At 55.3% G+C, this 27,297-nt stretch overlaps 9 protein-coding genes across 9 annotated transcripts; 5 read left to right on the plus strand and 4 right to left on the minus strand.

Moving 5' to 3' along the window:
- The first annotated feature begins 1,301 nt into the window (after nucleotides 1-1,301).
- QBC33DRAFT_212996 (putative polyglutamate biosynthesis protein) lies at nucleotides 1,302-2,986 on the plus strand. The gene has a single exon (XM_060422688.1). It carries the CDS (start codon nucleotides 1,565-1,567, stop codon nucleotides 2,741-2,743), a length of 1,179 nt encoding a protein of 392 aa, XP_060280117.1. The 5' UTR covers nucleotides 1,302-1,564; the 3' UTR covers nucleotides 2,744-2,986.
- Nucleotides 2,987-3,679: 693 nt separating this feature from the next.
- On the minus strand, nucleotides 3,680-4,338 carry QBC33DRAFT_562486 (uncharacterized protein; the record flags this gene model as incomplete). Its single annotated transcript, XM_060430211.1, has 2 exons — nucleotides 3,680-4,231; nucleotides 4,279-4,338. 2 exons carry the CDS (start codon nucleotides 4,336-4,338, stop codon nucleotides 3,680-3,682), a joined length of 612 nt encoding a protein of 203 aa, XP_060280118.1.
- Nucleotides 4,339-5,777: 1,439 nt separating this feature from the next.
- On the minus strand, nucleotides 5,778-7,855 carry QBC33DRAFT_479039 (uncharacterized protein). The gene is made up of 5 exons (XM_060425305.1): nucleotides 7,247-7,855; nucleotides 6,801-7,176; nucleotides 6,620-6,737; nucleotides 6,467-6,562; nucleotides 5,778-6,405 (listed from the first exon to the last, which is right to left on the minus strand). The coding sequence occupies exons 1-5, from the start codon at nucleotides 7,430-7,432 to the stop codon at nucleotides 5,958-5,960; spliced, it is 1,224 nt and encodes a 407-aa protein (XP_060280119.1). The 5' UTR covers nucleotides 7,433-7,855; the 3' UTR covers nucleotides 5,778-5,957.
- A 717-nt stretch (nucleotides 7,856-8,572) lies between these two features.
- Nucleotides 8,573-10,682, plus strand: QBC33DRAFT_548832 (S-adenosyl-L-methionine-dependent methyltransferase). Its single transcript, XM_060428902.1, has 5 exons — nucleotides 8,573-9,245; nucleotides 9,313-9,442; nucleotides 9,500-9,623; nucleotides 9,699-10,156; nucleotides 10,266-10,682. The coding sequence occupies exons 1-5, from the start codon at nucleotides 8,949-8,951 to the stop codon at nucleotides 10,583-10,585; spliced, it is 1,329 nt and encodes a 442-aa protein (XP_060280120.1). The 5' UTR covers nucleotides 8,573-8,948; the 3' UTR covers nucleotides 10,586-10,682.
- Nucleotides 10,683-13,125: 2,443 nt separating this feature from the next.
- On the plus strand, nucleotides 13,126-15,015 carry QBC33DRAFT_562490 (kinase-like domain-containing protein; the record flags this gene model as incomplete). The annotated part of the gene is made up of 3 exons (XM_060430212.1): nucleotides 13,126-13,944; nucleotides 14,031-14,330; nucleotides 14,419-15,015. The coding sequence occupies 3 exons, from the start codon at nucleotides 13,126-13,128 to the stop codon at nucleotides 15,013-15,015; spliced, it is 1,716 nt and encodes a 571-aa protein (XP_060280121.1).
- A 240-nt stretch (nucleotides 15,016-15,255) lies between these two features.
- Nucleotides 15,256-16,938, minus strand: QBC33DRAFT_518326 (uncharacterized protein; the record flags this gene model as incomplete). Its single annotated transcript, XM_060426239.1, has 1 exon — nucleotides 15,256-16,938. The coding sequence occupies one exon, from the start codon at nucleotides 16,936-16,938 to the stop codon at nucleotides 15,256-15,258; it is 1,683 nt and encodes a 560-aa protein (XP_060280122.1).
- Nucleotides 16,939-18,036: 1,098 nt separating this feature from the next.
- On the plus strand, nucleotides 18,037-19,199 carry QBC33DRAFT_596730 (uncharacterized protein; the record flags this gene model as incomplete). The annotated part of the gene is made up of 2 exons (XM_060431893.1): nucleotides 18,037-18,721; nucleotides 18,799-19,199. The coding sequence occupies 2 exons, from the start codon at nucleotides 18,037-18,039 to the stop codon at nucleotides 19,197-19,199; spliced, it is 1,086 nt and encodes a 361-aa protein (XP_060280123.1).
- A 147-nt stretch (nucleotides 19,200-19,346) lies between these two features.
- QBC33DRAFT_498734 (sugar transporter-like protein) lies at nucleotides 19,347-21,249 on the minus strand (the record flags this gene model as incomplete). Its single annotated transcript, XM_060425630.1, has 3 exons — nucleotides 20,903-21,249; nucleotides 20,533-20,825; nucleotides 19,347-20,413 (listed from the first exon to the last, which is right to left on the minus strand). Exons 1-3 carry the CDS (start codon nucleotides 21,151-21,153, stop codon nucleotides 19,347-19,349), a joined length of 1,611 nt encoding a protein of 536 aa, XP_060280124.1. The 5' UTR covers nucleotides 21,154-21,249.
- Nucleotides 21,250-25,021: 3,772 nt separating this feature from the next.
- On the plus strand, nucleotides 25,022-26,713 carry QBC33DRAFT_596731 (uncharacterized protein; the record flags this gene model as incomplete). Its single annotated transcript, XM_060431894.1, has 4 exons — nucleotides 25,022-25,565; nucleotides 25,608-25,669; nucleotides 25,751-25,888; nucleotides 26,251-26,713. The coding sequence occupies 4 exons, from the start codon at nucleotides 25,022-25,024 to the stop codon at nucleotides 26,410-26,412; spliced, it is 906 nt and encodes a 301-aa protein (XP_060280125.1). The 3' UTR covers nucleotides 26,413-26,713.
- Nucleotides 26,714-27,297: the final 584 nt, after the last annotated feature.

Consider the following 27,297-nt stretch of genomic DNA (forward strand, 5'->3'; position numbering starts at 1 on the left):
CTACTATTTCTGGGACGAAGAACCAGGATGCCGCTATTCTGTCGTCGCAGGTTATCCGTAGGAGCGATAAACCTTGTCAAATGGAACTACAATGGAACACACCCCAACATGCTCAATAGGGCAGGTGCAAAACGCCAGAGGCAGTTGGTAGTTGAAACCCTGGCGGAGGTGCATTATACCCACCGCTGCGCATAAATAAGGGCTAAGCCTTCCAATGACCTGGAACTGTGCCGCTCCCCACCATCACGTTGTCAGTGCCGGGTTACCCGAGCTGGACAAGATGCGCGGTGCGATGCAACCCCGCGTTGCTTGCCCGGGTTCCACAAACCTTGCCATTCTCTGCCCGTCTTGGCAGGTGCTTATCAGCGGCTATCTAGGGAATCTGTATTGGAGGGTGGTGGTAGGAGGAAGGGCCAATGATACGGCTACCACTCGAGGGGAATGAAGCCGTTGGTGACTGGCGAGTGAAGCCTCCACTACTACGACCGTCACCGTCACTGGGAGCAAGTCGACTTGGCTGGCCGGATGGAATCGGGCTCCACCAACTACTTCAGCCCAGAACAGCGAGTTAAATAGCGCCGCATCGCTTCTATTCCAGAAAACCGGAGCTATCGGAGATCGAGGCTTTGGCGTCAAAGCCGGGACGTTGATTGAGAGCCCGGAAAAACAAGAACATTATGTACATTGAAGGGGGTTTGGGTTACCATAGGCCTCATGACGAGTAGCAGTATATCCACGGGGCGCGGAGGTGGACTTGAAGGATACTCTAGAAGTTTATATCTGCGAGCTGCCGTCCCGTCGATACGGTGTTCTGTAAGTGCAAGGAGAAGTAGAACTTCTCACTGTATACCATCGCCATGCAGTGTTGAAATGAGCCTAATTCGGCTGTCCGGCGGCACACAATTCCGTATGCTTCCAAATCACTGCTGGTCAGAAGGGGGAAAGGGGGTAAAGGGCGGTTGGTGGCCTGTGCACACCGACCACGTAGAGCAGATCAGTTTTCGGTCTTCTTAAGCTCGAGCATGCCGGTTCTCTAATACAAAGTCTAGCACCACGTCCACACTTTGCTTCTTTGGCTGATCACTCGACATCTATTACTCCCCTACTTTTTGTGGTGTCCCGAACATCAGGCTGGTCTAACTGTTTTCCTAGACTAGATTAGAGAGGTTTAAAAAAGTATCAAGGCCGGAAGCCTTAAGTTCACTTACACGGCTGACACGGAGCTGAGCATCCCGGAGTTCAACGTTTAACTAATCTCAGAGGGTTTCCCACCTTCCGCCTTATTAGCAACCTTTAATTATCCCACAAATTACACGACAAAAATACCATTTAGCCAGGCTCTACACTTGTTTGCTCATCGACGACGATGCGTGACAAGATGTGTGAGACAATGTGTTGAGGAGAGTTGATGTGATTATGACAAAATTATCTGTGTCGGGGTGGGGGTGGCAAACATTGAGTACCTCATTTACACCCAAACTTCAATAGCATCACCGACATCGCTTCGTCTCGGGCCTGTATAATCACGACAAAACCGACGCATCAATTAATTCCCGACGAAACCATGTCGCCTCCGAGACAGTTCCTGATCAACTTCGTTGGCGACGTTATGCTTGGCCGGCTCGTCGACCAGCTCTTTCCGACGCATGTTCTTGAGCCGTCCGAAGCCAGTATCGTCGCCACCCTCCTGACAAGGCATCCATCGTTACGAGACTATGGACCAGAACATCCGTGGGGTAGTACACTTCGGCTGTTCCACTCCTCGGATGTGAATCTCATCAACCTCGAGACTGCAGCCACCACACATGCGGTAAAATGGCGGAATAAGGCCTTTAACTTCAGGATGCATCCCGCCAACGTTGCTGCCCTCAGCGCCGCTCATGTCGATTTTGCCAATCTAGCAAATAACCATGTTCTTGATTTCCACGAGGAAGGCATGTATGAGACCGTCACAACGCTGAGAAATGCCGGCATCAGCTTTGCCGGTGCCGGAGAGTCAGCAGAGGAAGGCATGCGACCTGCAGTCCTGGAAATCCCGAGAGACAGACGGACTAGCAGTGGCAGATCGTCCGGGGAGACAGACCGCGGGCCGTTGCTGCGGATATTCTCCGCTTCCGACCACCCCGTCTCGTGGTCATCTGTCCCGGCATTCCGGCTGATCGACTACAGCGAACCAACCCGGAATCACTTGCGAGACACCATCCTCCCCCAGACTCGCCACCAAACCGCAGACGAGCCCTCGCCCGCTACACTCAACGTTTTCAGCGTACACTGGGGGCCGAACTATTCCTGGTCCCCTGCACCGCTTATCAGGTCTCTCGCGCACTTCCTCATCGACGAATGCGGCATCGACATTATCCACGGGCACTCGGCGCACCACATCCAAGGAGTGGAGATATACAAAGGAAAGTTGATTCTCTACGGTTGTGGCGACTTCGTTGATGACTATGCCGTATCGCCGGGTTATCGGAACGATCTCGGTGCTGTGTGGCGCGTGACCGCGACCGAAGACGCGGAGGGCATGGCAAAAGGTTCTCTTGGTTTGAAGACACTTGAGGTATTCCCAACGCGAAATTTACTGTTCCAGGCTGGGCTGATGAGGCCCGACGAGGAGGGTCATCAGTGGGTCAGATCCACGTTGATGAGGCTCTGTGGTGAGCTCGGTACAGAGGTTGCATCTGAATTGGGAGATGAAGGGCAGCTGGTTATTGACATCGAGGGCCATAAGTCGCATACACATTAGCTTGTGAAGCAGCAAATGGTTAAGTCGGAGAGCCGTTTTGTCCGGGTTCGCCCATGCCGGGTTCGACACGCAATACTCAGAGTATGTTGATAAGCGGAAACGCCATTTACGAGGTTATGGCAGTATACGGACCAAGGTAACAATCGGCAGACCAGACGAACATGCTGGTAAAGATTCGGCGGATCATCAGCACACATCAGCCGAGAACATGGACCGGGTCAAATACATATGGTGAAGGACCGAAGTATTGGAATCTCTTGACAAGACCATCGATTTAGCACGCCGGCCACTCCTAGGATTGGTTGAGGACCCTCTGTAAACCATTTTACACTCCATAGTCACACGTATCCCCGATGCATGTCCCCGGATGCGCACTTCCTACAGGGGGGAACGTTAGACCTTCTGTTGACCGGCGAACAAGAGGGTGCCAACGCGGAAGACGGATGATAATCTCAGTGAGAGGATGTAAGGAAAGATCCAACTGACTAGGATTGATGGGTTAAGCTTGAGCCAAGCCAACGACTTTGATTGAGGAACGAACTCTGGTGGTTGCGAATGGACGATGGTTTCGCGCCAAAATTCGTAGGTTGGGCAAAGTTCACTTCTTCTACTTCCATTTTACGACTTTCTTCTTTGTTTACATGATTCAATCCCCTCAACATCCTTCGTTGGCAGTCTGGCAGTCCTCCGAGCCAACTCTTCATACCATTTTGCCAGACGAAAATTTATTGTTGTTAAGGAATCAAATTGATATATGTTCTATCTTAAAAGTGCAAGCATGACTAGCTAGCAGTCCAAAAAGGAAACCTTGGCGACCAAGGTCATAATTAAACGCCAGTCCAGTGTGTTTCCCGGCGCGGTTGAGATCGAGGTACGGTAACGGTCCGTGTGCATCCCATTATCGTATCTCTTTTTGTATTAAGCGGCTTGATCAAGTTACTTGGCGCGTTCTTTTCCTTTCCCTTTCCGGTCCCTCTCTTCTCGGCGTCGATCACGGTCCTCCTTCGCAGTGTCGACGGCAACAAGATCTCGCTCCTCGTTCGGTGGATCGACCTCACCATACGCCTCCTCCCAGCCGGGATATCGGAGCGCCGGGGGAAGCTCCGCGGCCATCCCGGCCTCGAAATCAGCCTTGCTCATCTTGCCGTTCTTGTACGCCCGCTTGATCGTAAAGCCGTCGGGTTTCATAGTCTTCTCGGTGGCGAACCTCCCTAGGATATGGTCTTCCAGGATGTGGCGCATTCGATTCGTGAAATTCTGCTCCGGGTCATCCCTCGGGCAGTCCCGGGCGTCAAATAACGTATCGCAGAACCAGCACAACAATTGGCTGGGTAGCTTGTCGCCTATGTCTTCGTGGATGTGCTCAGCCCAGGCGTCGCAATCCCGTCCTGCGAACCTCATCTTGCAGCCCGTGGTGTAGACAAATTCGCACCATAGGATGTCCCCAGGTTGGACAAACGTAGACCCCAGGCCCTGCCGTTGCGGTATCTATGCATTAGCCGTTACCCGGGATTATAACGCTGTTCCGTACTTACACTTGATAGGCTGAGTCCTGCTTTCGAGGCTGACTTCGAGCCTGCCTGCGAGCCAGACATAGCGCTAAACCAGTAAGGAGAGGGAGGGGAGTTGGTGGAGAGGATGTTTGGCCGATGTGGACGATAACTGCAGCCACTCGAGGTCTACGCGTCTGGGTTTGTTGCAATGCCGAGTGAAGCTGAAACTGGTGATAAACCTGGCCGACTGGCTCTTTATATACATGGAAATCTCGTGCTTGCGAGCCCTGTTGCTATGTAGATTGTCTGTGAATTATCGTCTGATTCTCCTAAGCTTTCCAGTGCGCAAATCACCTTTATCAGTGAGTATGCTACCAACTTTCTGTTCCAACACAACCTCTCCTGCTTTCTGCAAGTGAGACATGTATGACCGACGCGTCACGGAATGTAACCCTGCTGGGCAGTATCCAACAAAGTTCAAGAGAAGCGTAGCACTATCGTTAAGTGCGACACGAAATAAATGGCACTCAGAAGCCTTATAAAGGCACCCACTCACATAATTTCTTCAAGCATCACCTGCACGGTATCTTCCGTAGATGTTGATAACGGACGACTTGAATTACTGAACCGGGCTTCGGCAAGTGCCCCTAATGTTCTAAACAATATCAACAGTAATGCCTCGCTCGGCTATCCCCTCGACATCGATCTTTCTCTTCGCTTCATTAGATATACATTCGCGCTTGCCAACGAAGAAGGTAGTCTCCGCGCTACCCAAGAGAACTACAATCCCTAGAGCCACGGTGCCCCAAGTCCTGGAACGCAGATCGTCGACTTTTCGCGGCATTCTAGGTCTTCGCGGCAGTCTCTAGCTGAGGCCAATCTCCTCCAGGGCATGGGATCCTTTAAGGAGGGCGCCATTCTCCGCGGTGAATTGCCACTCGCTCCCTCATCCAGGCGTCTCGAGACTTGAGCGGGTTAATGGTGGACTCCGTGGTGAGGAAATGAGGGCCATGCCAAGGAAGGTTCGGCAGCAAGGATCGGGCGATCTGCTTTTCTTGATTTAAGCCACTCGAGAAAGATGGAGCTACTGGCTCGGGTCATTCGCGGCGGCAGATTTGACGCACCTTCCGAGCGTGCAGGCGCCTTGGACTAGTCGTGGTTTGTCTTGGAATATCTCGATGGAGATACTCTTGCATCATGATTGCAGGGGCTTCTATGGCAACGGAGGTAAAGTGGAGTCGCCAAGGGGCGACGGTGGGGCAACTACATGAAGTTAGCATCGTCCGGGGGGCAATGCAGACAGGGACGCAGCAGTGGTGGATTTCGGGGGTGGCTACTCTGTCACACACCTGCAACAGACAGCTCAGGGAGATCTGATAGGATTGGACCATTGAGAGTCACTATGGGTGTCTGGGATACCATTGAGAGCTTTGGGACCAGGACCCGGCCTTCGGACTCGGAGCCATAGTCCTCCATCTCAAAAGAGTTCAGACACACCACTCAATCGGGTAACATAGACCACGGCCGAGCAGAAATGGTATGCCATCTTCGTTGTCTACTTTTTGACTCCGTTACGCCAAGCTGTCTCTTCGAGGAGCTAGAAAACGCCCGTAGTAAGAGAGAGTAATGTATGTATGTACAATGTTGTTGTACAGACCGCACCGGCGGAATGGGTGGGCATCTGTCGCGATGATTTCAGTCTAGGGCTGCCTTCGAACCCATCAATAGCCGTAAGACTTCCACCCCTCGACATCCTCCTCACTCTGCCCCCTCCTGGCACTGTGCGACACAGTCACGACATCCGTTCTCACAATCCGCCCCGCCATATCCGCCGGATGTAACGCCGCAGGATCCACCACGACTTCGGCGGCGGGCTTCCTCCCCGCGTCCTGGTTGAGGATGCTCTCCTCGCTGCTGGCCTTTGTCTTGTCGAGGAAGGTGAGGCTGTTGGGGTCCTTTGCCGAGCGCCCGCCGACGGCGCCGGTGGTGCGGTTCTTGTGCGACGACAGCTCCATGTCGGAGCGCATGGCGCCGCTGCGCTCCGAGCCGTACTTCTTGTATGCCCGGCGGTCGTTGGTGCTGCCGAAGAAGCGGCTGCCCAGGATCTTGTCGGCGAGGGGCTGGAGGATGGGGATGCAGGAGGCGATGATGATGGCGCTGCCTTCGACGCTGGAGGGGGACGGGGAAGTTAGGATCGCTGAAATTGTGTCAGGAAATATGTCCGACTTACCAAGTCCATATCACGAGGTCCGAGGTGTCGAAGGAGAAGTCCTGGCTGGCGAGATTCGGGAGGCGGGTCGTCTTGTAGATGGCAATGACAGTGGCACTAATCGATTCCGGTTAGCATTTAACTCCCCGTGCCTTCTCCGCAAGTATGACGCACATGGACCCGATGCTGAGCGCCGCGGTGAGCGCCAGCTTCTTCCTCAACTTCAGCTGAAGGTTGAACAGGACGATGGCAGGGTAGACGGCGAGGTAGAGATCGGTAGCAGCAGACATGGCTGTGTTTCAACCACGGTTAGCGGGCCTGAAGGCATTGTCGTGAATTGAGACACGAGACTCACCTCCAGCAAAGATGGCATAGTGGACGAGGATCCATGGGCTCCAGCAGGTCTTCTCAGTGATCGAGAAGTCCCACTGCGACTTGGCCGGAGTGCACTGCGCGAACAGCACGACGACGCAGCCGAGCAGGCTGAGGTTGCACAAGATGGCGATGCCCCAGAGAAATATCCTGTGGGCGCGGCTGGGGTTAAGGAGGCGCGTGAGGAGGGCGACGACGGCGAGCTTCGGGAGGCCGAAGGACATGATGCCCGGGCAGAAGCCGACGATGGTCCACAGGATGGCACCGGATTTCTGGTCGGCGTCGAGAATGGCGAAGTGCTTGCCGTTGCCCGAGTGCACGGCCATGATGCCGAAGATGACGGCGCACCATCCGCATATCCGTTGGAGTGTCAGACTTTGAGGGTTCCTCTAAGCTTCATTGAAGTGCTTGGCAGGCAGTGTTACTTACCACTGCGAGGACGATGAGGTAGTCGTCGAGGTGCAGCTTCCCCATGATCCTGCCTCTCACGTACAGCCGAGCGCCTGAGAACAGAGTCTCAAGGATAGTCACCGCCACAATGACGCCGATGATGGCCGGGCCTTTGTCCTCGGCGGCCCAGGCCGGGTCGAAGTCGGTTGGCGGTGCCGAAGCCATATTATCTTGTCAAAGCTGAGCGGAAAGAGCGATGGCTTTGCATCAACGCTGCACCGTTGGTTGGTTCTTTCAAAGCGTGGGAGGATAGAGCACATGAGCGAGCGAAGGGACGACCGAGACAGAATCGCCAAAGTCGATTGCAGCCTTGTCAAGCTTATGTATTGTGCATCCTCGACTGCCGACTGGGCATGTTTCAACTCGTATGGGGATCAGCAGTGCTTACCCAGGAGGCCATTGTTGATGCGAGATGCAGGGTCAGGGGTGAAAAACTCATCGGACGGGGGGGGATGGTGTTGATTTTGTGATATGTTATCAACTTGTGCAAGTGGGGGGAGAATGTTGCCTTCTCTTCGCCGGAAGATGAATGTCGGCTGCGCCGTCCGCTCTGAACCGTGGACTCGGGATTGGCTTGAAGAGTTCATACGCCCCATGGTACCCTTGTCAGGGGTCCAGAATAAATACCGCTTGAAAATCTCCGGCACTTAAGCGATACAGTCGCGGCTACTAGCCCCCACGCTACCCCACGGGTGAAGTGGAACAATACGGGCCAGCCGAGTAAAGTTGCTCGATATCACAGAAGAAGCAATGTGCATGCTGGCTTGGCGTCTGCTGAAGTGGAACAGCCATTCGTTTAAACGGAGGAAAAAGTAAAGGGGAGAAGAGAAACTTTTAGTAGTTGTGGTTCCTTTTTCTGTCCATGTTTTTTTTTCTTCTTCTTCTGGAGATATTTTCTTAAAAACCATTTTCACGCTACTTTCTTTTGGGAAATGCCACTATGCAAAGCGATAGGGAAACAACAGGGGTTGTTTACGTCTACCTGGTTGATTTACGGTTATTCTTCCTCCATCTGGGACGGGCGAAACAAAGTAACCCTACTGATGCATTAGTGGCTCCGCTCACTAAACATTATTGGCAATGACGAGCTATGGTACAGTACCAAGAGACGGCCCGGCACAACGTTGCCAAGAGAAGCCTCCGGGGCGAGTTCCATTACTTCCAATTGGAGAGTACCTGGCCTAGGCCTTCACTAATGCAACATTGGTGGGGCCGGTGCTGATCACTTCCTCCGCGGGTGCCCTTTGGGACGTTGGTCTTCGGCGAGAGGTTTCATTGCGTTGCTTTCTTTTTCTCCCCCCTAACGATAACTATCACGCTACCTTATGCACTCACCGACTGACCGGGTTGTTGGTACAGTACATATGATGAAGAAAAGATAGACTAGGTGCATACAGATTACCAAATCTCCTCCTGATGGACACCCTGAGTACCCCCCATGTTAACCGAAGTGGCTTGCATTACAGAAAGCTCGATTGGAATATGCCCCTTCTTCGTTTTAAGGGGTCTCATGAGGGCAAAGGTGATCCTCATTTCCCCCCTGTCCGTGAAGCTCGTTGTTCTTATCCCGTCCCAATCTCTCTTCCTGTCCTGCTACCGTTACTTTGGGTCCTGTATAACACTCCAATCGATCTGCAAACCCCAAATTCCTCAGCCTTCGACATCGCACTTTTGAATAACCATGGCTGAAGTTAACGGCACCAAGCCCACTCCTGTCGTTGCCGAGGTGAAAGCCCCCGAGGTCACTGTCACGGAGACCAATGGCTTCGTGAAGAATCCAGCCGTTGATATCTCGGTTGCTCTGGCGGCCAACAACCTGAAGAGAGTCTCGGGACTTGTCAATGGCATCTCATCCCTCGGTACCGCCGCCTCCAATGGCGATGAGCAAGCCCGTCTTGACCTCGTCGAGAAGGCTCGGTCTCTTGTCCAGGCCCTAGAGACGCCCCGTGAGACCATGATCAAGCACTGCTGGGCACAGGTTAGACCTTTTCCCTTGCCAATGAATTTGCTTCCAACAATTGTAACCGTCTTTCCTTCGTCCACAGCCCTCAGCCTTCACCGCCTTGACTGTTGGTATCGACACCGGACTCTTCACTGCCCTCGCCGAGGACAACGGAAGCGCAAAGAATGCCAACGATCTGGCAAAGAAGCTCGGGGTCGACCCGCCTCTGCTGTGTAGGTCGTCACAACACACGGCTATCGGAGAAGGATCCCGACGCTAACGATTTCCAGGCCGGCTCATGCGCCATCTGGGTGCCATGGGATATATCGAGGAAGCCGGAGCAGACACATACAAGCCAACGAACTTCTCAAGCTCGTTGAGCATCCCCATCATCGGCGATGGGTACCCATGCATGTAAGTGCCCAGTTAAACGGGGGTATCTTGTCTTCATCCTGCCCGCAGAGGCTAATAAGTCCACCCACCCACCAGCTCCGGAGCCCTCGCCGCGGCCTTGTACAAATTCCCCGAATACGCAAGCAAGAACGGCTACAAGACCCCCAACAGCATCTCCGACGGCCCGATGCAGTACGCCTACGACACCCAGCTCAACATGTTTGAGTACCTGCAGGCGAACCCGCCCCGCGGCGTCCAGTTCAACCACCACATGGGCGGCTACCGGCAGGGCAGGCCGGCGTGGATGGACCAGGGCTTCTACCCGGTCCAGGAGCGCCTCGTTGAGGGTGCCGACACTGGTGCCGATGCCGCGCTGATCGTCGACATCGGCGGCAGCCTGGGCCACGACCTGGACGAGTTCAGGAGGAAGCACCCTGACGCGCCTGGCCGGCTTGTCCTGCAGGACCTGCCTGTCATCATCGGGCAGATCGTGGAGCTGGACTCGAGGATCGAGCGTATGCCTTATGACTTCTACACGGAGCAGCCTGTGAAGGGTGTGTATTTCTTCCATTCTTTCCCATCACCTCCACGCCCTTCCCCGTCCTCCCTCCTCATCTACATCCCCCCCACATGTCCCACCCACTAACCCGCCCCCCCACCCAGGTGCCCGCGCTTACTACATGCACTCGGTCCTCCACGACTGGCCGGACGAGACGTGCGCCACGATCCTCGCCAACGTCAAGGCGGCCATGAAGCCCGGCTACAGCCGGCTGCTGATCAACGAGAACGTCGTGCCGCCCGAGCGGGCCCAGTGGGAGGCCACGGCGCTGGACATCATGATGCTGACGCTGCTCAGCTCCCGCGAGCGCACCGAGAGCGACTGGCGGAGTCTCCTCGAGGGGCTTGCCGGGTTGAAGATCACCAGCATTTACACGGCTGCTAATGGGGTGGAGAGCATTATTGAGTGTGAGCTGGTTGAGTAGATTGGGTGTGGCGTTCGGCCGGCCCGAGGACAGTAGATATCCATACAAATGAGCAAAGAAGACGTGGACCAAACTATCTGGTCACTGATGAATACCAGGTCCCTCCTTTTTGGGAATCTTCCTGTCTTTTGTGCACTGCCACACCCCGTGGGTGAGTGTCTGTCGTTGACAGCAACTCTCTGCACGATCGCGTGTTGTTCTGTGGCACCGTACACAAAATCCATGTCATAAGGGGCGCCTGTCATAAGATCTGTGGGCATCATCACGCAATCCCCACTCCATATTCGTAATCTCGGCCAGAGTTAAGGGGTATTGGAATTCGCCCGAGATTGGTTGGATACGCATGGCAATAATGTGATATTACGAGGCGTTGATGGCGTGGTTTATGTTGAACACCTCCGCCAGGGTAATAAATGTTAGCTCAAGACCTGTGACGCCACACCTAACCAAATTTGAAACTAGCGCAAGGACTTTCTATACAGAGAGGCCCTCACGGCCAATGAAATCACGAATAAATTACCAAAGCTTTTTCTACATGATTCAGCCAATAGATCCTGCTTGTTTGTGAGTGGGTCTTGTGGCGTTCAAGTTTCCAGCTAACGTTTATTACCCTGGCGGAGTGTAGTTAGTGGCAACAGAGTTGAACTTATCGTTGACGGGCCTTGTCTCGGTTTGTGAGCGACTCGATGCTGAGTCTAGTGACAAATTGATCATGGCGCAGTGATACATGGGGTCAAAAGGGCGAACCAGACGCTCACTTGACGTAGGTAAGTGATGCGGGATTGATTCCCAACAGTCACCAGCGCATCTGAGACAGCCTCTAGACGATTGGGCCCCGTGTCATCCGCTGCTGCTAGTTCTAGAACGTGGGTGAGCCGTTGCCAACTCGTGCAGGTATTTCTATTTGACTGGTGATGGTGTCTACTTCCAAAAGTTGAGACTGGCCCCCCACAGGAGCCCATGACCGAAGGGCAGCTCCGTTTTCTGCCTGATAAAACCGCCAAGCTGACGGACCCCAATGTATGAGACCTTGTCAAGGCAACGGAACAACCATGCAAACCCATCCCAGGATTAAGAAGAAAGCGAGGGGAGAGTAACCGATCACTCGAGGCTCCAACACCCCCGGGGAGATACCGAACCGATAGTCACGGCAACACAACAGCGCACACGCCATGCCATCATATCCTGATGAAGTAGACTCGCCATATATACAAAACAACGCCTATTGCGGACAACACCGCCCCCGTGCATCCAGCTCGTATAAAAGCGTCCCCGGCCTCCTCCTGGGGCTGCGTCTCTTACACACACCGTCTCGCGACTTGTTGGTACGAGACGGCGGCTCTGCCTTGCTCTTGCCTTGCACCTCGAGTGCGCGGCCTGTCCGCGGCGGACGTGGCAGGTGTGGGGCATGATGGCGCCTGTCGCGGTTCCGCATTGCTTGTGGATCGGAGTTGTGTGTTGAGGTTCGAAGGGGGGATTGTCGGGTATTGATTTGACGGGGAGGACGTGGTTGTGGAACTGCTAGGAAATCAAGGTCAGAACGACATTTATTGACAGGCTGGGAAATGTGGAGGGAACAAGAGAGGTCCGGGAACGCACGATGTGATTCAGCTGTGTTCAGGCCGTCGGGATGTCGGGGCGACGCCGGGGGAAGAGACGGTGCGGATGCCTGTGCTTGTTGCGAATGTTCGGCGGCTTGGTAGGTTGGAGCACGGCGGCTGGCTGACGGCATGTAGGTCGCATGGGGAGTTCGTAACGGAGCGAAGACTTCAGAATAAGACAAGTTAGCGACATGACGCGGGCGCTGCACCAGCCGATAGGTTGGCAACACAAACCTCCGAGGTTCTCGGGCACAATGTCCTCGTCCTCACTGTCTGTGCAGCTGGGAGACGGGAGCCGGGCTATCCGCCGCACCCGCTCCTCTTCTATCCTGCGCATCCGAACCATATCGATGTATTTCCTATGCCTGGCGAAATACTGCGTGTGCTCCTCCCCGATTTGCCTCGGTGAGCATCGACTGCTGCGAAGGGGAGGCATCGCTGGAATCGGTGGTTGTCGACGCAGAATGGGGCGTGCCAACCCAGAACTGTTTTTCCTGGAAGAAGGGGTCGCCGACTTGATAGAGATGTTTCGCTAATGCTGTCTTGGGGCTTGGGTGATGGCTGGCGATGGGAAGGCGGATCTGCTGATGGTCGTTGGTGAGATGTTGAAAACATGGTGACCCGCTCACGTGCCGCGTCAGACCCCGCGGAACAGTATCCGGCGTCTTTCTCAATTGTCTATTGGCTCGCTTTAACCTCGGACCATTGCTGCTTTCTGCGCTACCCCGCCTGAGTCTCGCCGCCACATGTCTCATCCCCTGATGAAGTCACGTGTCTCCCTTCTTAACAACATCTGGTTTCTCTCCGGATGCATCTCACTAACCGCATCCTCTTCTCTCGAATAAGCGAACCTTACTCCTACCTGACAATCAACATTGCAAGACTCATATATATATGAACTTCTATATCAACTGAAGCGCGAGATTGTCGCCCAGCGCCATGTCTGCCCCAAGTGAGGCCAGTACCAATCCGGCCGAGATCTTGAGCAGCTTTGCTACCCTGGCGCCCGACAATCCCGCCGCGCACGGCGCTTTTGAGGCAGTGGTAACGTATGTCGGCGGTGACCCCGAATCCTACCACGGCGGCTTTATCACACGTTCCGAAGACGACCCCGAGTCTCCCGGACATTATGTGTTCACCTTCGACCAACTCCCAGAGGTGACGCAGGGTTTCTGGCGGATTGGCAAGGGGACGTCCAAGATTGATACTACGCGTGGGGTTGACATCCTCTTGGCAAGACCTGGACACAACAGCGCTAGCCTGGTTGCAAATGTGCATGCCGTGATCCTCCTCCATCCTGATTCCGGCGCTTTTATCCTCCGGTCGACCAGCAAGCATCCCATAAGGTACCTATCCGGTGACGGTGATGACGACCTCATCCTCCGCCACGGAGAACAGGCCGTCCTCCACATGACTGCCAACCGCTTCCGCTTCGGCCCGCTGGATTACCTCTTCACCTTCCGGGTCGAGGACGAGACCCGCTTCACAATCGCGAGGGACGCTTTTATCCAGTCGGTCACACAGCCCGCGAGTAGCGACCCGCCCCATCCTCAACTGGATAGGTTGCCGAGGCAGGTCCACCACCGGATACGAGACGTCATCATCCACAAGACCATGGGTCACGGCGCGTTCGGCATGGTCAAGTCCGGGATCCACGCCCGGACCGGCCAACCGCTTGCAATCAAGCTCCTGCAGTGGAAGTCGGGGGCAAAGGGGCAGATTGACCGGGAGCTGGAGATTGCCAAACTATTCCGAGATGCAAGCCGCATATGCTCCCCCTCCCTTGTCTTGTTCCAGTCTTTAACCACTTGTTCATCGCTGATACGTACACACTCCTGCTGTAGGTTGAATACCCCGGTATCATCCCGATTCTAGACGCGTGGTGCGAGCACGGCTGCTCTCCTCCCTGCCGGCGGTACCGGAGCGAGGAGATCTTCATGTCCATGCCGCTCGCCCGCCACGACTTCGCCCACGCGGACTGGTCCGGTCTCAACGCCGACGTCCGCCTCGCCCTATTCCGCGACACGCTGCGCGGCGTCGAGAGCCTGCATTCTAGGGGTGTCATGCACCGCGACATCTCCCCCGGGAACCTGCTCATCTTGTCGCTGGATCCGCCGATGGCATGTCTTTGCGATTTTGGTAAAGTAAGTTCCCCCCTTCCTAGTGTGGCATGCCCCTCTTTTTTGTCAATTACAAAAGAACAACGTAGTCATACTTCACACCGTCTTCTAGGCAACGACCGACCCAACAAGTACAGAAACAGGCATCGGCCCCGAGCACACCGTCGCCCCAGAGGTATGGACCTCGACCCCCGACCGCCCATACACCAACGGGGTCGACATCTGGAGTCTCGCCTACACCTGGCTGTGGACCATCTCGCGCCTGCCGGACTGGAACAGGTCGCCGCAGTGCCGCATGGATGCCCGCCGGCACGGCAGACTCCTCGATCTGCTCGGGCGAGAGACTAGCCGGGGCAAGATATCGCGGAGCTTGGCCGGATTGCTCCGGCGGATGCTGGCGTTTGATCCGGACGAGAGGCCGACGGCGAGTGAGGCTCTTGCCGAGGAGGATGTCTGGGCGGCTGTGGCGGCATCGCAACGTGTGGTCGGTGCCGAGGGAAGTCCCGACCTGGGATTGCGGAGTCCGTCTCCGGAACAGAGGGAGGCGGGGAAACGGAGGAGGTTCGTGTCGCCGGAGGGACAGTCCGAGGGCTGTGATAAGGATGCGGAAACGTCGTATTACCGGGTTGTTGGGTCGCTGCGTGTTACTGACGGCGCCGGTGGAGAGAGCCCGGGAGGGGCGAGGTCTTCGGTGCCGGACACGCTGTAGCGCTTGTTTGGACTAGGTTACTGGTTGTTGTCATGTTTCCCAGCGAACCATCTAGGACTGGTCTGTATACGTGGCGCACATTCCACATCCTTGTTTCCTACCGCAAGTCTGGATAACATACACCAGTGTGACGAAAAGCTGACAATATTCCGTACCTGCGTATAGTGCCTATCTATACCTCTAGTCTTGGATCCGGCTACGCGAGAGAGGATCTCCCCCGTCCGAGCGGCAAGGTTTCGATCACGCGACCATACCGGCGTGAAGACGGCTCCGGCGGATTAGACCCCAGATGTAGGGTTCCAATCCGGTGAACTCGGCAATGCTCTGGAGAATCCATTCGATCGGCGTCACAAGTGCCACGTCGACCTCTTGTTGCCGCTCCGAGGTATCCTCCGACTTGTCCGGGGTATCCTCCGACTGGTTTTGCCGACGGCCCCCATACCCACCACTGACAATTCCAATGACCGCGTCTCCATGAAACACAGCCGACCCCGAGTCCCCTTCCGCGGCAAAGGGTAGTGACCAAGAGCGAAACGCGCTTACGGTATCCGGCAAGACCATCAGGTCGTAGGTGACGCGCCCGTCGGCCATCCGGCGGACGCACCCGATGGGGTTGAGCGTTCCGTGAGTGATGTTCGACGCAGCACCTCTCTTGACCACCTCAAGCCTGCAGCCACCCGTCATGGTGCGCTCCATCACGCGGCGAAACGTCTCGATCCCCTTAAGGCCTTGCCACCTGCCATCACGCGAGTACCCCGTGTCGACATACATGCCGCTGCGCCCGTCACCGGCCATGGCCTTGTCGAGCCTGCACAGTGCCCAGTCCCGCAAGAAGGTCTGCTCGCCGTCCCGGGTGGTCAACGTCGTTGCCGTGGCGGGCGCGGCGTACGCCACGTGGCCGATGACCCGGTCTTCGTCGCGGCGCATCTCCTCGAGGAGCTCCATGACGCGGGCCATACAGTCGGCGTCCTGCTCTGCCTTAGCCAGGCGCTCCCGGAAGGTGGCGTTGATCTCCCCCCTGAACGCCTCTTGCAGGGCGAGCATCACTCGCAGCCGACCGTGCTGCCTTGCCACGGAGTCGTGCGGTAAATAGACTGTCTGCACTGCGTTGTGGATGGTTTCTTTCGTGGCCTGGATGATCTTCCTCTCCTTGCCTTGGGGGTCGTGCCTGTATGGAGTGTCTGGGGGTAGATCCGGCAGCACGACATGGCGGCAGGTGAGCCCGTATACCCCCGGCTGACCCTTGAAGGCGATGTGCAGGCCCACAGTTCCCTGCACGTCGTTGTCCAGGGCGCGTATCGGGTAGCCCGACGATGAGGTCAGGTGTAGCAGAGTGGAGATTGGGTACTTCAGGACATCTCCCTCGCGCACGAAATCGTGGGAGTCGATGTCTCGGAAGCCATACTTGGCCATGGCGGCCATCTCCATGATTTCGCAGTCTATGCCGTAGACCTCAAACGACTCCAGAATCGAGATGCACCTCTTTGCGATCTCGATCCCCTCGTCCCAGCCGAGCGAGCCAGGCGCCACGCTAACGAGAAGGACGGTAGGGAGGAACGCGTGGAAGGACATGGATCCGCACTGCATCACCTGCATGCTCGTCCAATCGCACGATGCTGAGAGATGGGCGAGCAGGGCCTGCTTAAGCGCCGGGCCCTCGTGCCACTTCTTGGCTATCGGCGGCTCCTGAACGACGTCGTACCAGTAGCGGCCCTCGACCTGCTTCAGCGCGAAAAACATCCGGGACTCTGGTAGACCCTTGATGGGATCCGTCACCTTGGTCCACTTCTCCCCGCTCGTCCGGGCGACCAGCATTGGACTGCCGCGGACGCCCGAGTAGTAGAACCGACGCTCCTCTTCGTCGGGACGGTATGGCGATGCCTGAGGGCGCTCATCCCTGCGATCTGCCAGCAGTGTCTCCATAGCGGCGAGTGTGTTCTTGAAAGTGTAGGAAGTGGGAAGTGGGAAAAGGAAGAAGTGTGGTTTGGGGAGAGAGCGAGGGGCCGACAGTCTCTTAAACTGGTGCAATGGTAACTTTATTCGTGAATAGGTTTCGGTGATCCGCGACACCGTTCCAAGGTGCGAAGTTTTTTCCCTGTCCATACTTTATATCCCAGCAGGGAGCCAATTTTCAAACCTTACACTCTCAAAATGTGCGCGTGGAATCCTGAATCTCGTTAATGTTTCCCCCTTAGAAGGCCTGTCGCCACCCGGAGACGGAGAAAGCGATTTAAACATTGCTGCACACTGATTCCCAAACCTAACATCCGGCCCTGCTAAAATAATCTTCCCCATTCGGCTGTTGAAGCCTGCCCGCTCGACGAGGTATATCACGGACTCCGGACATGAACTTTGTCAGATGACGCGGCCAACCCATGCCCAACCGAAGCCTCTACAACATTCCCCTCGATGCCAAACAACAAGCCCAATCCCCAGGTCTGATGCATAGTGCCAACTAGCCGAAATCCTGGCCAAACCCCTTCCATTTTCAAGGAAGCTCGTCCGAACAAACCCCGGCATTGCCATTGTCCTCCGCCTCTACTGAGGTGTGCTTGTTTAAATGCCAGCCCCGAGGAGAAAGTTGCAACAGAATAAGCTCGACCTCCTCGAACCCTGTGTCAACTTTAGCTTAGAATTTGTCGTATTTGCCCCAATTGAAGGTCTGACCACTCATGGTGAGCCAATTTCAGGTTCCATGGTTAAAGGACGTTTTCCGCTGCCTCTCGCATTTTATCATCTTCAGCACCAAAAACAAAGACCAGTAGCAAGATGACGCACTTGCAATTGAGAACTCAACGTCAATTGTTGGACAACATAGATGCCCTACTAGCCAGTCGGCGATCACGATCACTTATGCCTAGTGGCAGATTATGGGGACCAGATTGCACCCAGACGGTTCCCTTGGCACAGCCTAAACCCTCCAGAAGGCAGCACACACGGGAACTTGTCGACCGATTTCGTCGTCACTTACACCTGCACCAGCACCACAACAACACGATTACCATCAGCCCTATCTCCAACATGCTGGACGAAGACGAGGAGCCGGGGTGGGTTATCCGGAAAAGACAGAACCTAGCCACCTCGCCCCTTTGTCGATTGCCACTCGAGCTGCTACTCATGATCAAGGCCTACTTGTCACCGACCTCTGTCTTCATCCTCTGCCATACATCTGCCTTCTTCATCCCTCTACTAGACAAAGGCGTTCTTGAAAAGAAGCCTCTAGTCTACTTTGGCATCGGAGACGTCCGCAAACTCCTCCAAGGGGAGTACTTCTGCAGATGGTGCCTTGACCGCCTTGAAGGAGCATTCCGTCGTCTGCGTATGCCTCTGTACTGCGATGGCTGCGGCCTTGAACACCCGGCATTCCTGTTCCCGCTAGACCAGAGGGCGGATGGCGAGGACCCTAAGCGGCCGCGCATGTGCTTTGGCCGGATAGGCCACATCCAGCTCTGCGCCCACAAGACTGTCTCGTGGAGCGACGTGGAGAAGGTGAGAGACAGGTCGGGAAACCCCACAAGCATCGCATGCACGCACCGATCCCACCTACCTCTCCGGAGCCAGTGGTGGGCCGGCATGCTGCCTACCAACCTACGGCCTCGGGGCGCCTTCGAGAGCCGCGGCAACCTCCCGACAGTTAAAAGTCAGACGGTCCGCCAGCTTCTCGCCCCCATACCCCAACCTCATGAGGATTACCCTCTCGTCAAGAGTGCCGCTATTCGACCTCGCCAACCCGCACCACCATTTCACAAGGAGGGGAGCTGGAGGCTTCCTGGCAATGCGCAGTCGCCGGCCCGCTCTTTGGCTACCGGCTCTGCCCCCACGTCCACGACGACTATGACAAGGCCCCGTTCCGGGCCCCTGCCTCCGACACGTGCCCGTGCGTCCCGGGGCCAGCCGCCACCTCTCACGATGACGACAACCCCTCGCATTGCTGCCTCTACCGCGAGTTTATATGTCCCGTATGCCGCGGCGTCTATACCTGGCGCCGGGAAGGCGGCCGAGTCTCCCTCTCGTTCACGTGGAGCAGACTCGTGTCGGACCGCCCGACCAGCCGGAACTGGCTGAGGGCGCTTGCACCGGAGTATTTTTCGGCCTGGGGCCGGGGTCACTGGATGAGGATCTGTGGTGCCAGCATGAGTTCTGCCATACGAATAAGCGCTGGGAGGCCTTTCTGGAGGAAATGAGGGGGTTATTTTAGACTGGTGAGCACAGAATCGTTTGCTTCGCGATGATTTTTAAGCTACCTTTCTTCCTCTTGTTCCGTTTTCAGCAACCCTTAGTGTGGTCCTCCTGAAACCTGACATATTACTATTCAACCCCCAAGCCAGACCTCAGACATACATCTCCTTCCCATCATGAGTAGCATTAAGCGTGTTGAGCACCGTCTGCGCATTCCTCTTCTCCAGGCTCTTCGTCACAGGATTCGGCGCCTCGAAAACCTCAGCCAGCTCCTCCAGAGTCCGGTCCTTGGTCTCGGGGAAGAAGAAGTACATGAACACGCCCTCGAGCAGATCCCAGAAGACGAAAACGAGGTAGAAATAATACCCGATGGCCTTGAATGCCGGGCCCGAAGAGTACTGGATCACGGTAGAAGCGGCCGCCGAGGCAAGGTTGCCGACCGCGGTGCCCTTGGCGCGCGTGGCGGTGGGTAGGGTCTCGGCGATGTACATGCTCTGGAGCGGCGTCCAGCCGAGAGAGAAGACGATGCCGAAGATGAAGATGAAGGCGATGGTGGCGTTGGCGGCGGCGATATGGGTGGGATCATCGGTGGCGAGCTTGCTGGTTCCCGTGATGATTGCGAAGCAGACGGACGAAAAGACGATGGTGTAGAGGAGGAGGGGACGGCGGCCGACGACGTCGGTGAGGCGGGCGCCGGTGATGGCACCGAGGAAGCTGAGGATCGGGTTGATGGCGTTCAGGGCGAGGACCTTGTGCTGCTGGTTCTCGATGCCGGTGTTTTTCAGCATGGCGGCCATGTAGTACGACGACAGGCTGTTGCCGCTAATCTGGCCGAAGCAGGCCATGCCGATGACGCAGATGAGGCGCCGCCGGGCCGAGTGCGTGTTCCACAGCTCGTGGTAGTCCCACCATTTCTTGTCCGACGCCTCGGCGCTGATCTGGTTCATCATCTCCTTGAGCTGGAGCTGCACAATCGGGTGATCCCGGCTGCCTTCGCCGTGGTACGCGGCGAGGACGTTGGCCGCCTCGTCGTGCTTGTCCTGCGCCGCGAGCCAGCGAGGAGACTCGGGGAGGAAGAGGACGCCGAAGAAGACGAGACCGGAGGTGACCATCTGGATCCACACGGGAATCCGCCAGGCATTCGGCGAGTCGATGTAGGAGCAGCCGTAGACTGTCCAGCTTGCGATGATGGACCCGATATACCATGTGCAATTGTAAACTGTTGGGGTATCAGTCATTTTGGTCATCAAGTCGGGGATGCAGCGGTCGTCATCTTTGAAAGAAAAGGGGCAAAAGAGGGAAGGGTGGTTAAATTCAGGGGGGCATGATCCAACGTACGTCCTGTCAGGGTCCCACGCCATTTGGGATGAGAAATCTCCGATACATATGTCGGGGCCGAGACGCAACAAAAACTGACACCGAACCCAAGTAGGAAGCGGCCGCCAAGGAATTGGCTGAGATTCGAGCTCGGTGCCTGGACACAGGTCCCAACGATGATGAAAAGGGAGCCTGCCCACATCCCCCAACGGCGGCCGAAGTAGTCGTTGATGGGACCGGTGAAGAAAACTGCGGCGACGGAGCCGATGTTATACATGGCATTTACGATGCCGGCGTCGTGGCCTTCGACACCGCTGTTGACCAAGCCACTTAGTCAGTCAAACTAGCCTATATTGTCTTTCTTCCTTTTTGTATGAAAGGGTCGACTCACATGTCAAAGACGGCCTGGTATGAATCCATGGCGATGAGTCCTCCCATGAGACTGCCATCGTAACCATTCAGACAGCCGCACAGATATGGCAGGAAGAGGACGAGGTAGAGCTTGAACAATCCTTTGCTCCAGGGGGAGTAGACCGTAGTGTCGGCATCGTGAGCAAGCTGGACGGCGGCGTCGGCGCTGTGCTCTCGCCCATCATCGATATGGGCCGCAGCTGCGTCCTTTTCGTTGGCGGGTGCAGACATGGGATGGGGTTGGAAATAAAATGTCTCGTGTGAAGGGGGATTGCTTGCCAGGAGGAAAGCCTAATAATGTCGATCCAGGAAGGCGAAGGGACGAAGAGACGACAGAGAGGGAAGGAGTGATAGCATCTTTAAATGAATCAGTCTGGAATCATACCCCATGCGGGGAACCCTGCCCCTGCAGTATGGGTCCCGCTTCAACCCAGCCTATCTGCCGTCTCGGCTCCGGCATCCCCGGCGAAAAGGTGGGGATGGCGGGGATCGTTTATTGGGGTCCAACGAGTGAGCAGCGGAAGCGGCCGTTTAATCTAATCCTGGTTACTACAACCGACGTGCATCACGTATCCCCGCAATAGGAAACGACACGGGCCGAGAACAAAGGCCATCCCAAGGACCAACTGCAGTTTCAATGTGATCTCTCCCCTGTCCCTGGGTCTGTCCCATTTCGGCACGCTTGTTTCCCAATACATTTCGATATTTTGCTCTGATTGGTGCGCTAACTGTACGACGCATCGACGCTCCGCTAAACTAGAGAAAACAGGACGTATGGGGAATATTGCTTGGGAAGTAGACAAAGAGGATCAGCAATGGCGACCACTCGACCCAATCAGTTCTCCACTCTCAGGATCTAGACCTTTCTAAGGCTGAGCCTTCTCGGGCCGAGGGCAGTGTTGGAACGGTACCAAAGAGGAAAGAAGCATTGACTTCTACTCCACGGGGCTTTTCAAAGTGTCGGAGAGGTAGAGAACGTTCAAATATTATCAATGCATTATTTAATGATAGTGACTTAGCTTTGGTCTTACCACTTCGGCGTATTTTCCATTATTACGCGTTTCCATTCTTCGTCGTGCGCGATTGTTCCTCGCCTTATTTCTTCTTACCTTTCCCCTTACCTCCCTTGGTTGCCTTGCTGGTCCCCCGCTTCTTCTTCTTCTTCTCGCCAGTGCTGAGATCCATCCCGTTATCACCACCGTGATTATCCCAGGTCGGTTGAGTATGTCCGCCTTTCGTGCTGGAGTTTCCCGTATTGTCGTGATGGCCACCCCGCACCCCGGATGCTGGGTTATTCGCGTCCCAAATATCAGGCATGGCAATGTCGTTCGTAGTAGATCGTAAGGTCGCTGTTGTCTGGTTTAGGCTAGACTGGTTCTCTGTTGCACTGGACATGGGTAACAGCCGCTAGATTTATACTGAAATAGGGGGCAGTATTGGTGGCGGTTTAAGGCCATTACTCATATATTTCATAGTGAATGCTAAACCACCGCAGCAGTGAATGGAGGCGTTCGAGGCATCCAGGTGGCACCTTAATTGACACGTTTAGGCTTAGCGAATGCGAACTTGCTTACATTCGAGTCACCGTATTGTGGCCCAGTTGGTCCCCGGGTTCTAAACCTTTCCCGAGACTCTTCAGATTTCAATTCCTGATCTGAAGAGCCGCCGCCGACACACTACAAGCACCCTCCACAACGCCAAACGAGATTCACCATGGCTGACCTTGAAAAAGCTACCTTCATTGTCACGATCATCGACTACAGCACCACCACGATCAACCTGATGGGGACGTTTGTGATGTGGCTGTAATTGCGTCAAGCTGCGCACTTCAGCGGCCAAGCAGAAGGACGAAGGAAATGCTCTCAGTTGTACTGCAACCCTTTCAGGGTTAGAATGGCCTTACTTTCTGCCTACCTTCCCTTTTTGTCCCTAGGCCTAGCCCTATTTTGGCTAGGTTATATTGCACCTTCTTCCGAATTCCTTGCCCTCACAACCAACACCTGGGAGCCCGCCGATCACTTGGAGAACGCCCCGGCAATCGTACGGCGATACGAGAAGCAGAAGAAGAAGACCCACAGAAAATGGGACGATTTCGAGAAAAACCAAGACTAGCCCAGGAAGTAGGTGTCGAACGGAATACCTTCGCAGAATCGACGGACAACGGACAGAGTACCTTCGCACACCTTAGGGAAGCTAGGACCTCTTGGCCCGCTTCTTCTTCTTCTTTTCCTTTGAACCACCAGCCTCGCCAGAGTCGTCGGCAGTACGCTTCCCTTTGCCCTTGGCAACGGGCGCCCCTGCAGGCCCAGCCGCTGCTGCGGGCTTCGCCACAGCCCTGCCCTTACCCTTCGTCACGGCCTTGCCTTTACCTTTGCCTTTCGCCTAAGTACAACGCACGGACGGAGAGCTGTCGGACAAACTGTCACTGCTGGACGATTGAGACCCATCCGAAGGCGCCTCCGACGGCCGCTTGGCCGCGACTAGGCGCCGGGAAATCTGAGCGGCACGAACAGGCGTGCGGCTGGCAGGGTGAGGGGGAGTGAGATCTCCGCGGCCACGGGCAGTCTTCAAGGCAGTGACCTTCAATTCTTCTTTTTCCAGTCATCCTCAATTACCTACCTTCAGTAAGTATGGCTTTGGGTTTTCGCAGTCTTGCGTTGCTAGCCTTCTGCAGCTACGATATCGAGGCCTTTCCAAGCCTATCCTTCTCTTTTCCAGGCTCAGATTCTCGAAATGGTAAGTGATTTCCTTACTCCACAGCGGCGACGCACGCTTGACACGCTAACTGCCCTTAGGCGCCTACGAAGAAGTCAAAGCAGAAGGCCAATGCAGCCAATGCAGCCAAGGCTTCTGCCGCGGCTGCCTGTGCTCGCGCTTGCCGCGCTGGAGCCGCAGTCCCTGCAGCCGGGGACGGCAGCTTTGCTGCCAGCAGCGTCAGCGGTCCGGACTTTGGTGGTGGTGGTGGCAGCAGTGGCGGCGGTAGCGCCGGGCCGGGGGGGGGGGGGGGTGGGGGTGTGCAGAGAGATAGGAGGAGATGTATTTGCTAGGTACCGCTTGTCAGCATTGGTATGGTATTAGATGGAACTTATTGGGACGGACGCTAAGGGGCGTATAGCTAGCTATCTTGATGTTAGCAGTGTTCCGTTTTGCGGTTGTCACGATTCTGTCCTGCAGCTGTCGGAGTCTGTCTTACATCGATCGATATGGAAAAGAGCGAGATGCTATATATTATTGTCTAGTTTTCAAGACAACCTCTAGCTCACCCCACAAGTCGTGTCATCCATATTCCCAATATTGCTCTCCTGGTACGACGCCGGACGATGTCTAAGCTCGGGCAAGGTTAGAGGCAGGCAAGGTTTAGACTCAGGCCATGTCCAACCTCAAGTTGGGCCACCCACCCTCGCTGACGCGGGTGGGGTGAATCTACGCCAGCGATGCCCTGACCTGCTTGCAATTGTTGGGGTCATACGGAACGGACATGCAACAAAACCCTCGTTCTTTGAGGTTCGGCGTGCCAGCCAAAGTCCACCGCCCTGCTTCTCTCCGGCGACAGATTTAGCTACGAATTTCAAGACAGGGGACGAAGGTAAAGACGACTACTGCTGCTCTAGCTTCCAGCCTTCCTTCGACTGTCGCCCTCACCGACCCAAGAGCAATTGCAGGAGGAAGAAGCCACCGTTCCGCGGCGAGGGCAGGACAGAGACCAAGGCCCGGGCTGAGCGGCTAACTTGGCTGTGGTCAGAGTAGCTTCTCGGGAGTGGTAGGGGCAAGCGGACAGGCCGGTGGTGACAGAACCGATAGCAACATACACCATGTGATCGCCATCTGAGCTTCCCCAAGGTTTACCTAAAAAGTGTAATTAATAGCTAATGTACCAAAGTTAGAGTTTCAAGACTGAGTAGGGTAGGGTTTAACCAGGTAACCAAGCTGATTGATTAGATGGACCGAGGGTCTAACCTTAACTATTAAACCTTGTTGCCGAACCTTGGTGCTGATCAGGTATATATAGCAGGCTGACCTACCTTTTTTTTTTCTTCCTTTCTTGACCACACACATTTTATTCACCCTAACACCATCTTTCCTCCCTAAGTGAATCATCATGCGACCAGTCAATATCGAAACCATCTCCCTGAGCTCGGCATTCTTCCGGGACCGAGCCCTTCTACTTCTAAACTTGAACCGTTTCGCCGTCCGCAACATTGAGGACGCACTTGACGAGAGCTTGGCAAATGTCACCAGCAAGAACGGTCTAATACTCCCCCGCGAAATTTGGGACATGATCTTGAAGGAAGTCGCCTCCAAGGATCACGATACGAACGACCGATTCTGTCTCGTCCAGGCAAATTGCATTACGGAAATCCCCAAGGGGAAGATCCTTCTCTGCCGTCGGGCAGAACTGCAGGGAGTCGCGCGGTGCGGTACCTTCCAGAGAGTCGGCGATGTCGAAGCGTTCGAAGCATGGTCGACCGCGCCGTACGAGCCCTGTGGGGAGCCGAGCAACAACGTGAGTAAGCACGTCGATCCCAGTACATGGAGGATCGACCACCCAGACGGCCCGAGCAATGAGTTTGCAATCCGTCTCTCCTCCTCGCTTCCCGAGATGCCGTTTCTCTACCAGGACATCGAGGTTCCCGATATCGAACGTGAGGGCTGCTGGATGTGTATGGATTTATTCATATGCCCAGGTTGTACCGGTGGGTTGATACTGAGCGAGCTATACATATTCCAACGATACTGCGGAGACAAGGTGGGTTGCCCTCTGTGTATGGGTCTTGATTTCACCTTTGTACACCATCAGGACTTGATCAGAATACATGAGTTGCAAAAGGTATTGGTAAACCCATTCTACAGCGAGACTCATAAACCTGAGTTGCGGGAGGAACTGTGGGCTCTCGAATGCACTCTAAAATCCCGGATTTACGGGAGGATTGAGGAGCTTGGCTATGATGAGGATGTGATCGAAGATGTGAGAAACAGGCTTCGACCTAGCTGCAGAGTGCTGTCAAACATCTTTCTATAACTAGCCAGGGGAGCCCAATCCAACAGGTTCCTCAGAACATTGGCCACAACTCAATAACTGCAGTGCCGTCGCCCAGTGATCTAAGTACCGCCTCCCGATTCACCAGCCCAGTTACTATGGCTATAAGGAGCCACGCCATAGGCATACCAGAGAGCCATCAACTTGCGCTTGCTCGGCGTCTCTCCTCCAATCTCCCTCCACGAACCTCCGCCCCCCCGGCTGCCATCGTGAGGTACCTTCTTGACCCCTCCCGTCCAATCCCACTCCAAGAGCTGGCCCCGCCCGTGCGCTGCCCAGCATTCTCGCAGGTCCCCGTCGCTGGGCGAGTAGCTTTGGCGCCTGCTGCTGAAGCAGCTGGTGCAGCCTCTGCGCCACTCGATGTATCCGATTATGAAAACTGCGAGGATGAAGATGAAGATGAGGAGAACGACCAGGCCAATCTTTTCGACGATCGGGGTACCCGAGCTTGAGGAGCTGGATGATTCTTGACGAAGAGCGATATTGGTGATGGGAGCACTTTGAATAATGTCGTCTTCGGAGATAGAGGTAGCCCGTTGGAGCACAGGAGCAGCAGTGGCGAGATGAGGGAGTGTCGCGGATAGAAGCTGAAGGATCGGAGCGAGGAGAGCGGCGCGCCGTCGAGGAATAAACGTCATTATGGTGAATGATGGGGGTTCTGGGGGCGGAATGGAAGGGGTTGGGGTTCGAGGAGGTTCCTATTCCAAATGCCGGCATTGTCGTGTTGGCCCCGCTTAGATATATAGTTAATTGCCCATCCAATGTACGAAGACGACCACTCCGTCGCGCGTGACGATGACAGCTGCGGCTGAGTGCGGGAAGCGCTTCAATAAATGCCAAGACCGGTAAGCTTGGCGAAAGATCTGTTCCAATCGGCTCGAGTGAATGAACGTGGCGCCTGCACCAACTCTGATCATCCAACCGGGATACCGGAGCTTGGCTCAGCCGCAATGCTTGATCCTGCGTCTTCTCACCGAGCATTGAAACACCCTGCCAAGCCTCTCGCAACGCTGGAGATCTCAACCGAAACCCAAATTGGTCGAGTAATTATCTTCATTTCGGGCTGCGCCCAATTTTATGCACATCAGCGAACCGACCGCGCCCCCCCGCCCCCCACCCTCCCCGCCGTCGCGATTCCACAAAGGAGTTCTTTGGTGCATTAATGAGGAATACAAGGTACTGCCTAAAAGTTAAACTATTTGGTAGTGTCGCCGTCTCCATCATTATTCACCAGTTAGAAGCCTGTCAGTCTCTAGTGTGCAACCGTCCCAAGTTCCGGGGGCTTCTTCTGTCTTGCCAACCAGGAGAGCGGATTCAGCGATATCACGTAGCGGCAA

This window comes from Phialemonium atrogriseum, assembly GCF_030411735.1.
Source record: "Phialemonium atrogriseum strain 8032-3 unplaced genomic scaffold QBC33scaffold_28, whole genome shotgun sequence".
In the NCBI taxonomy this organism is placed as follows: Eukaryota; Fungi; Ascomycota; class Sordariomycetes; order Cephalothecales; family Cephalothecaceae; genus Phialemonium; species Phialemonium atrogriseum.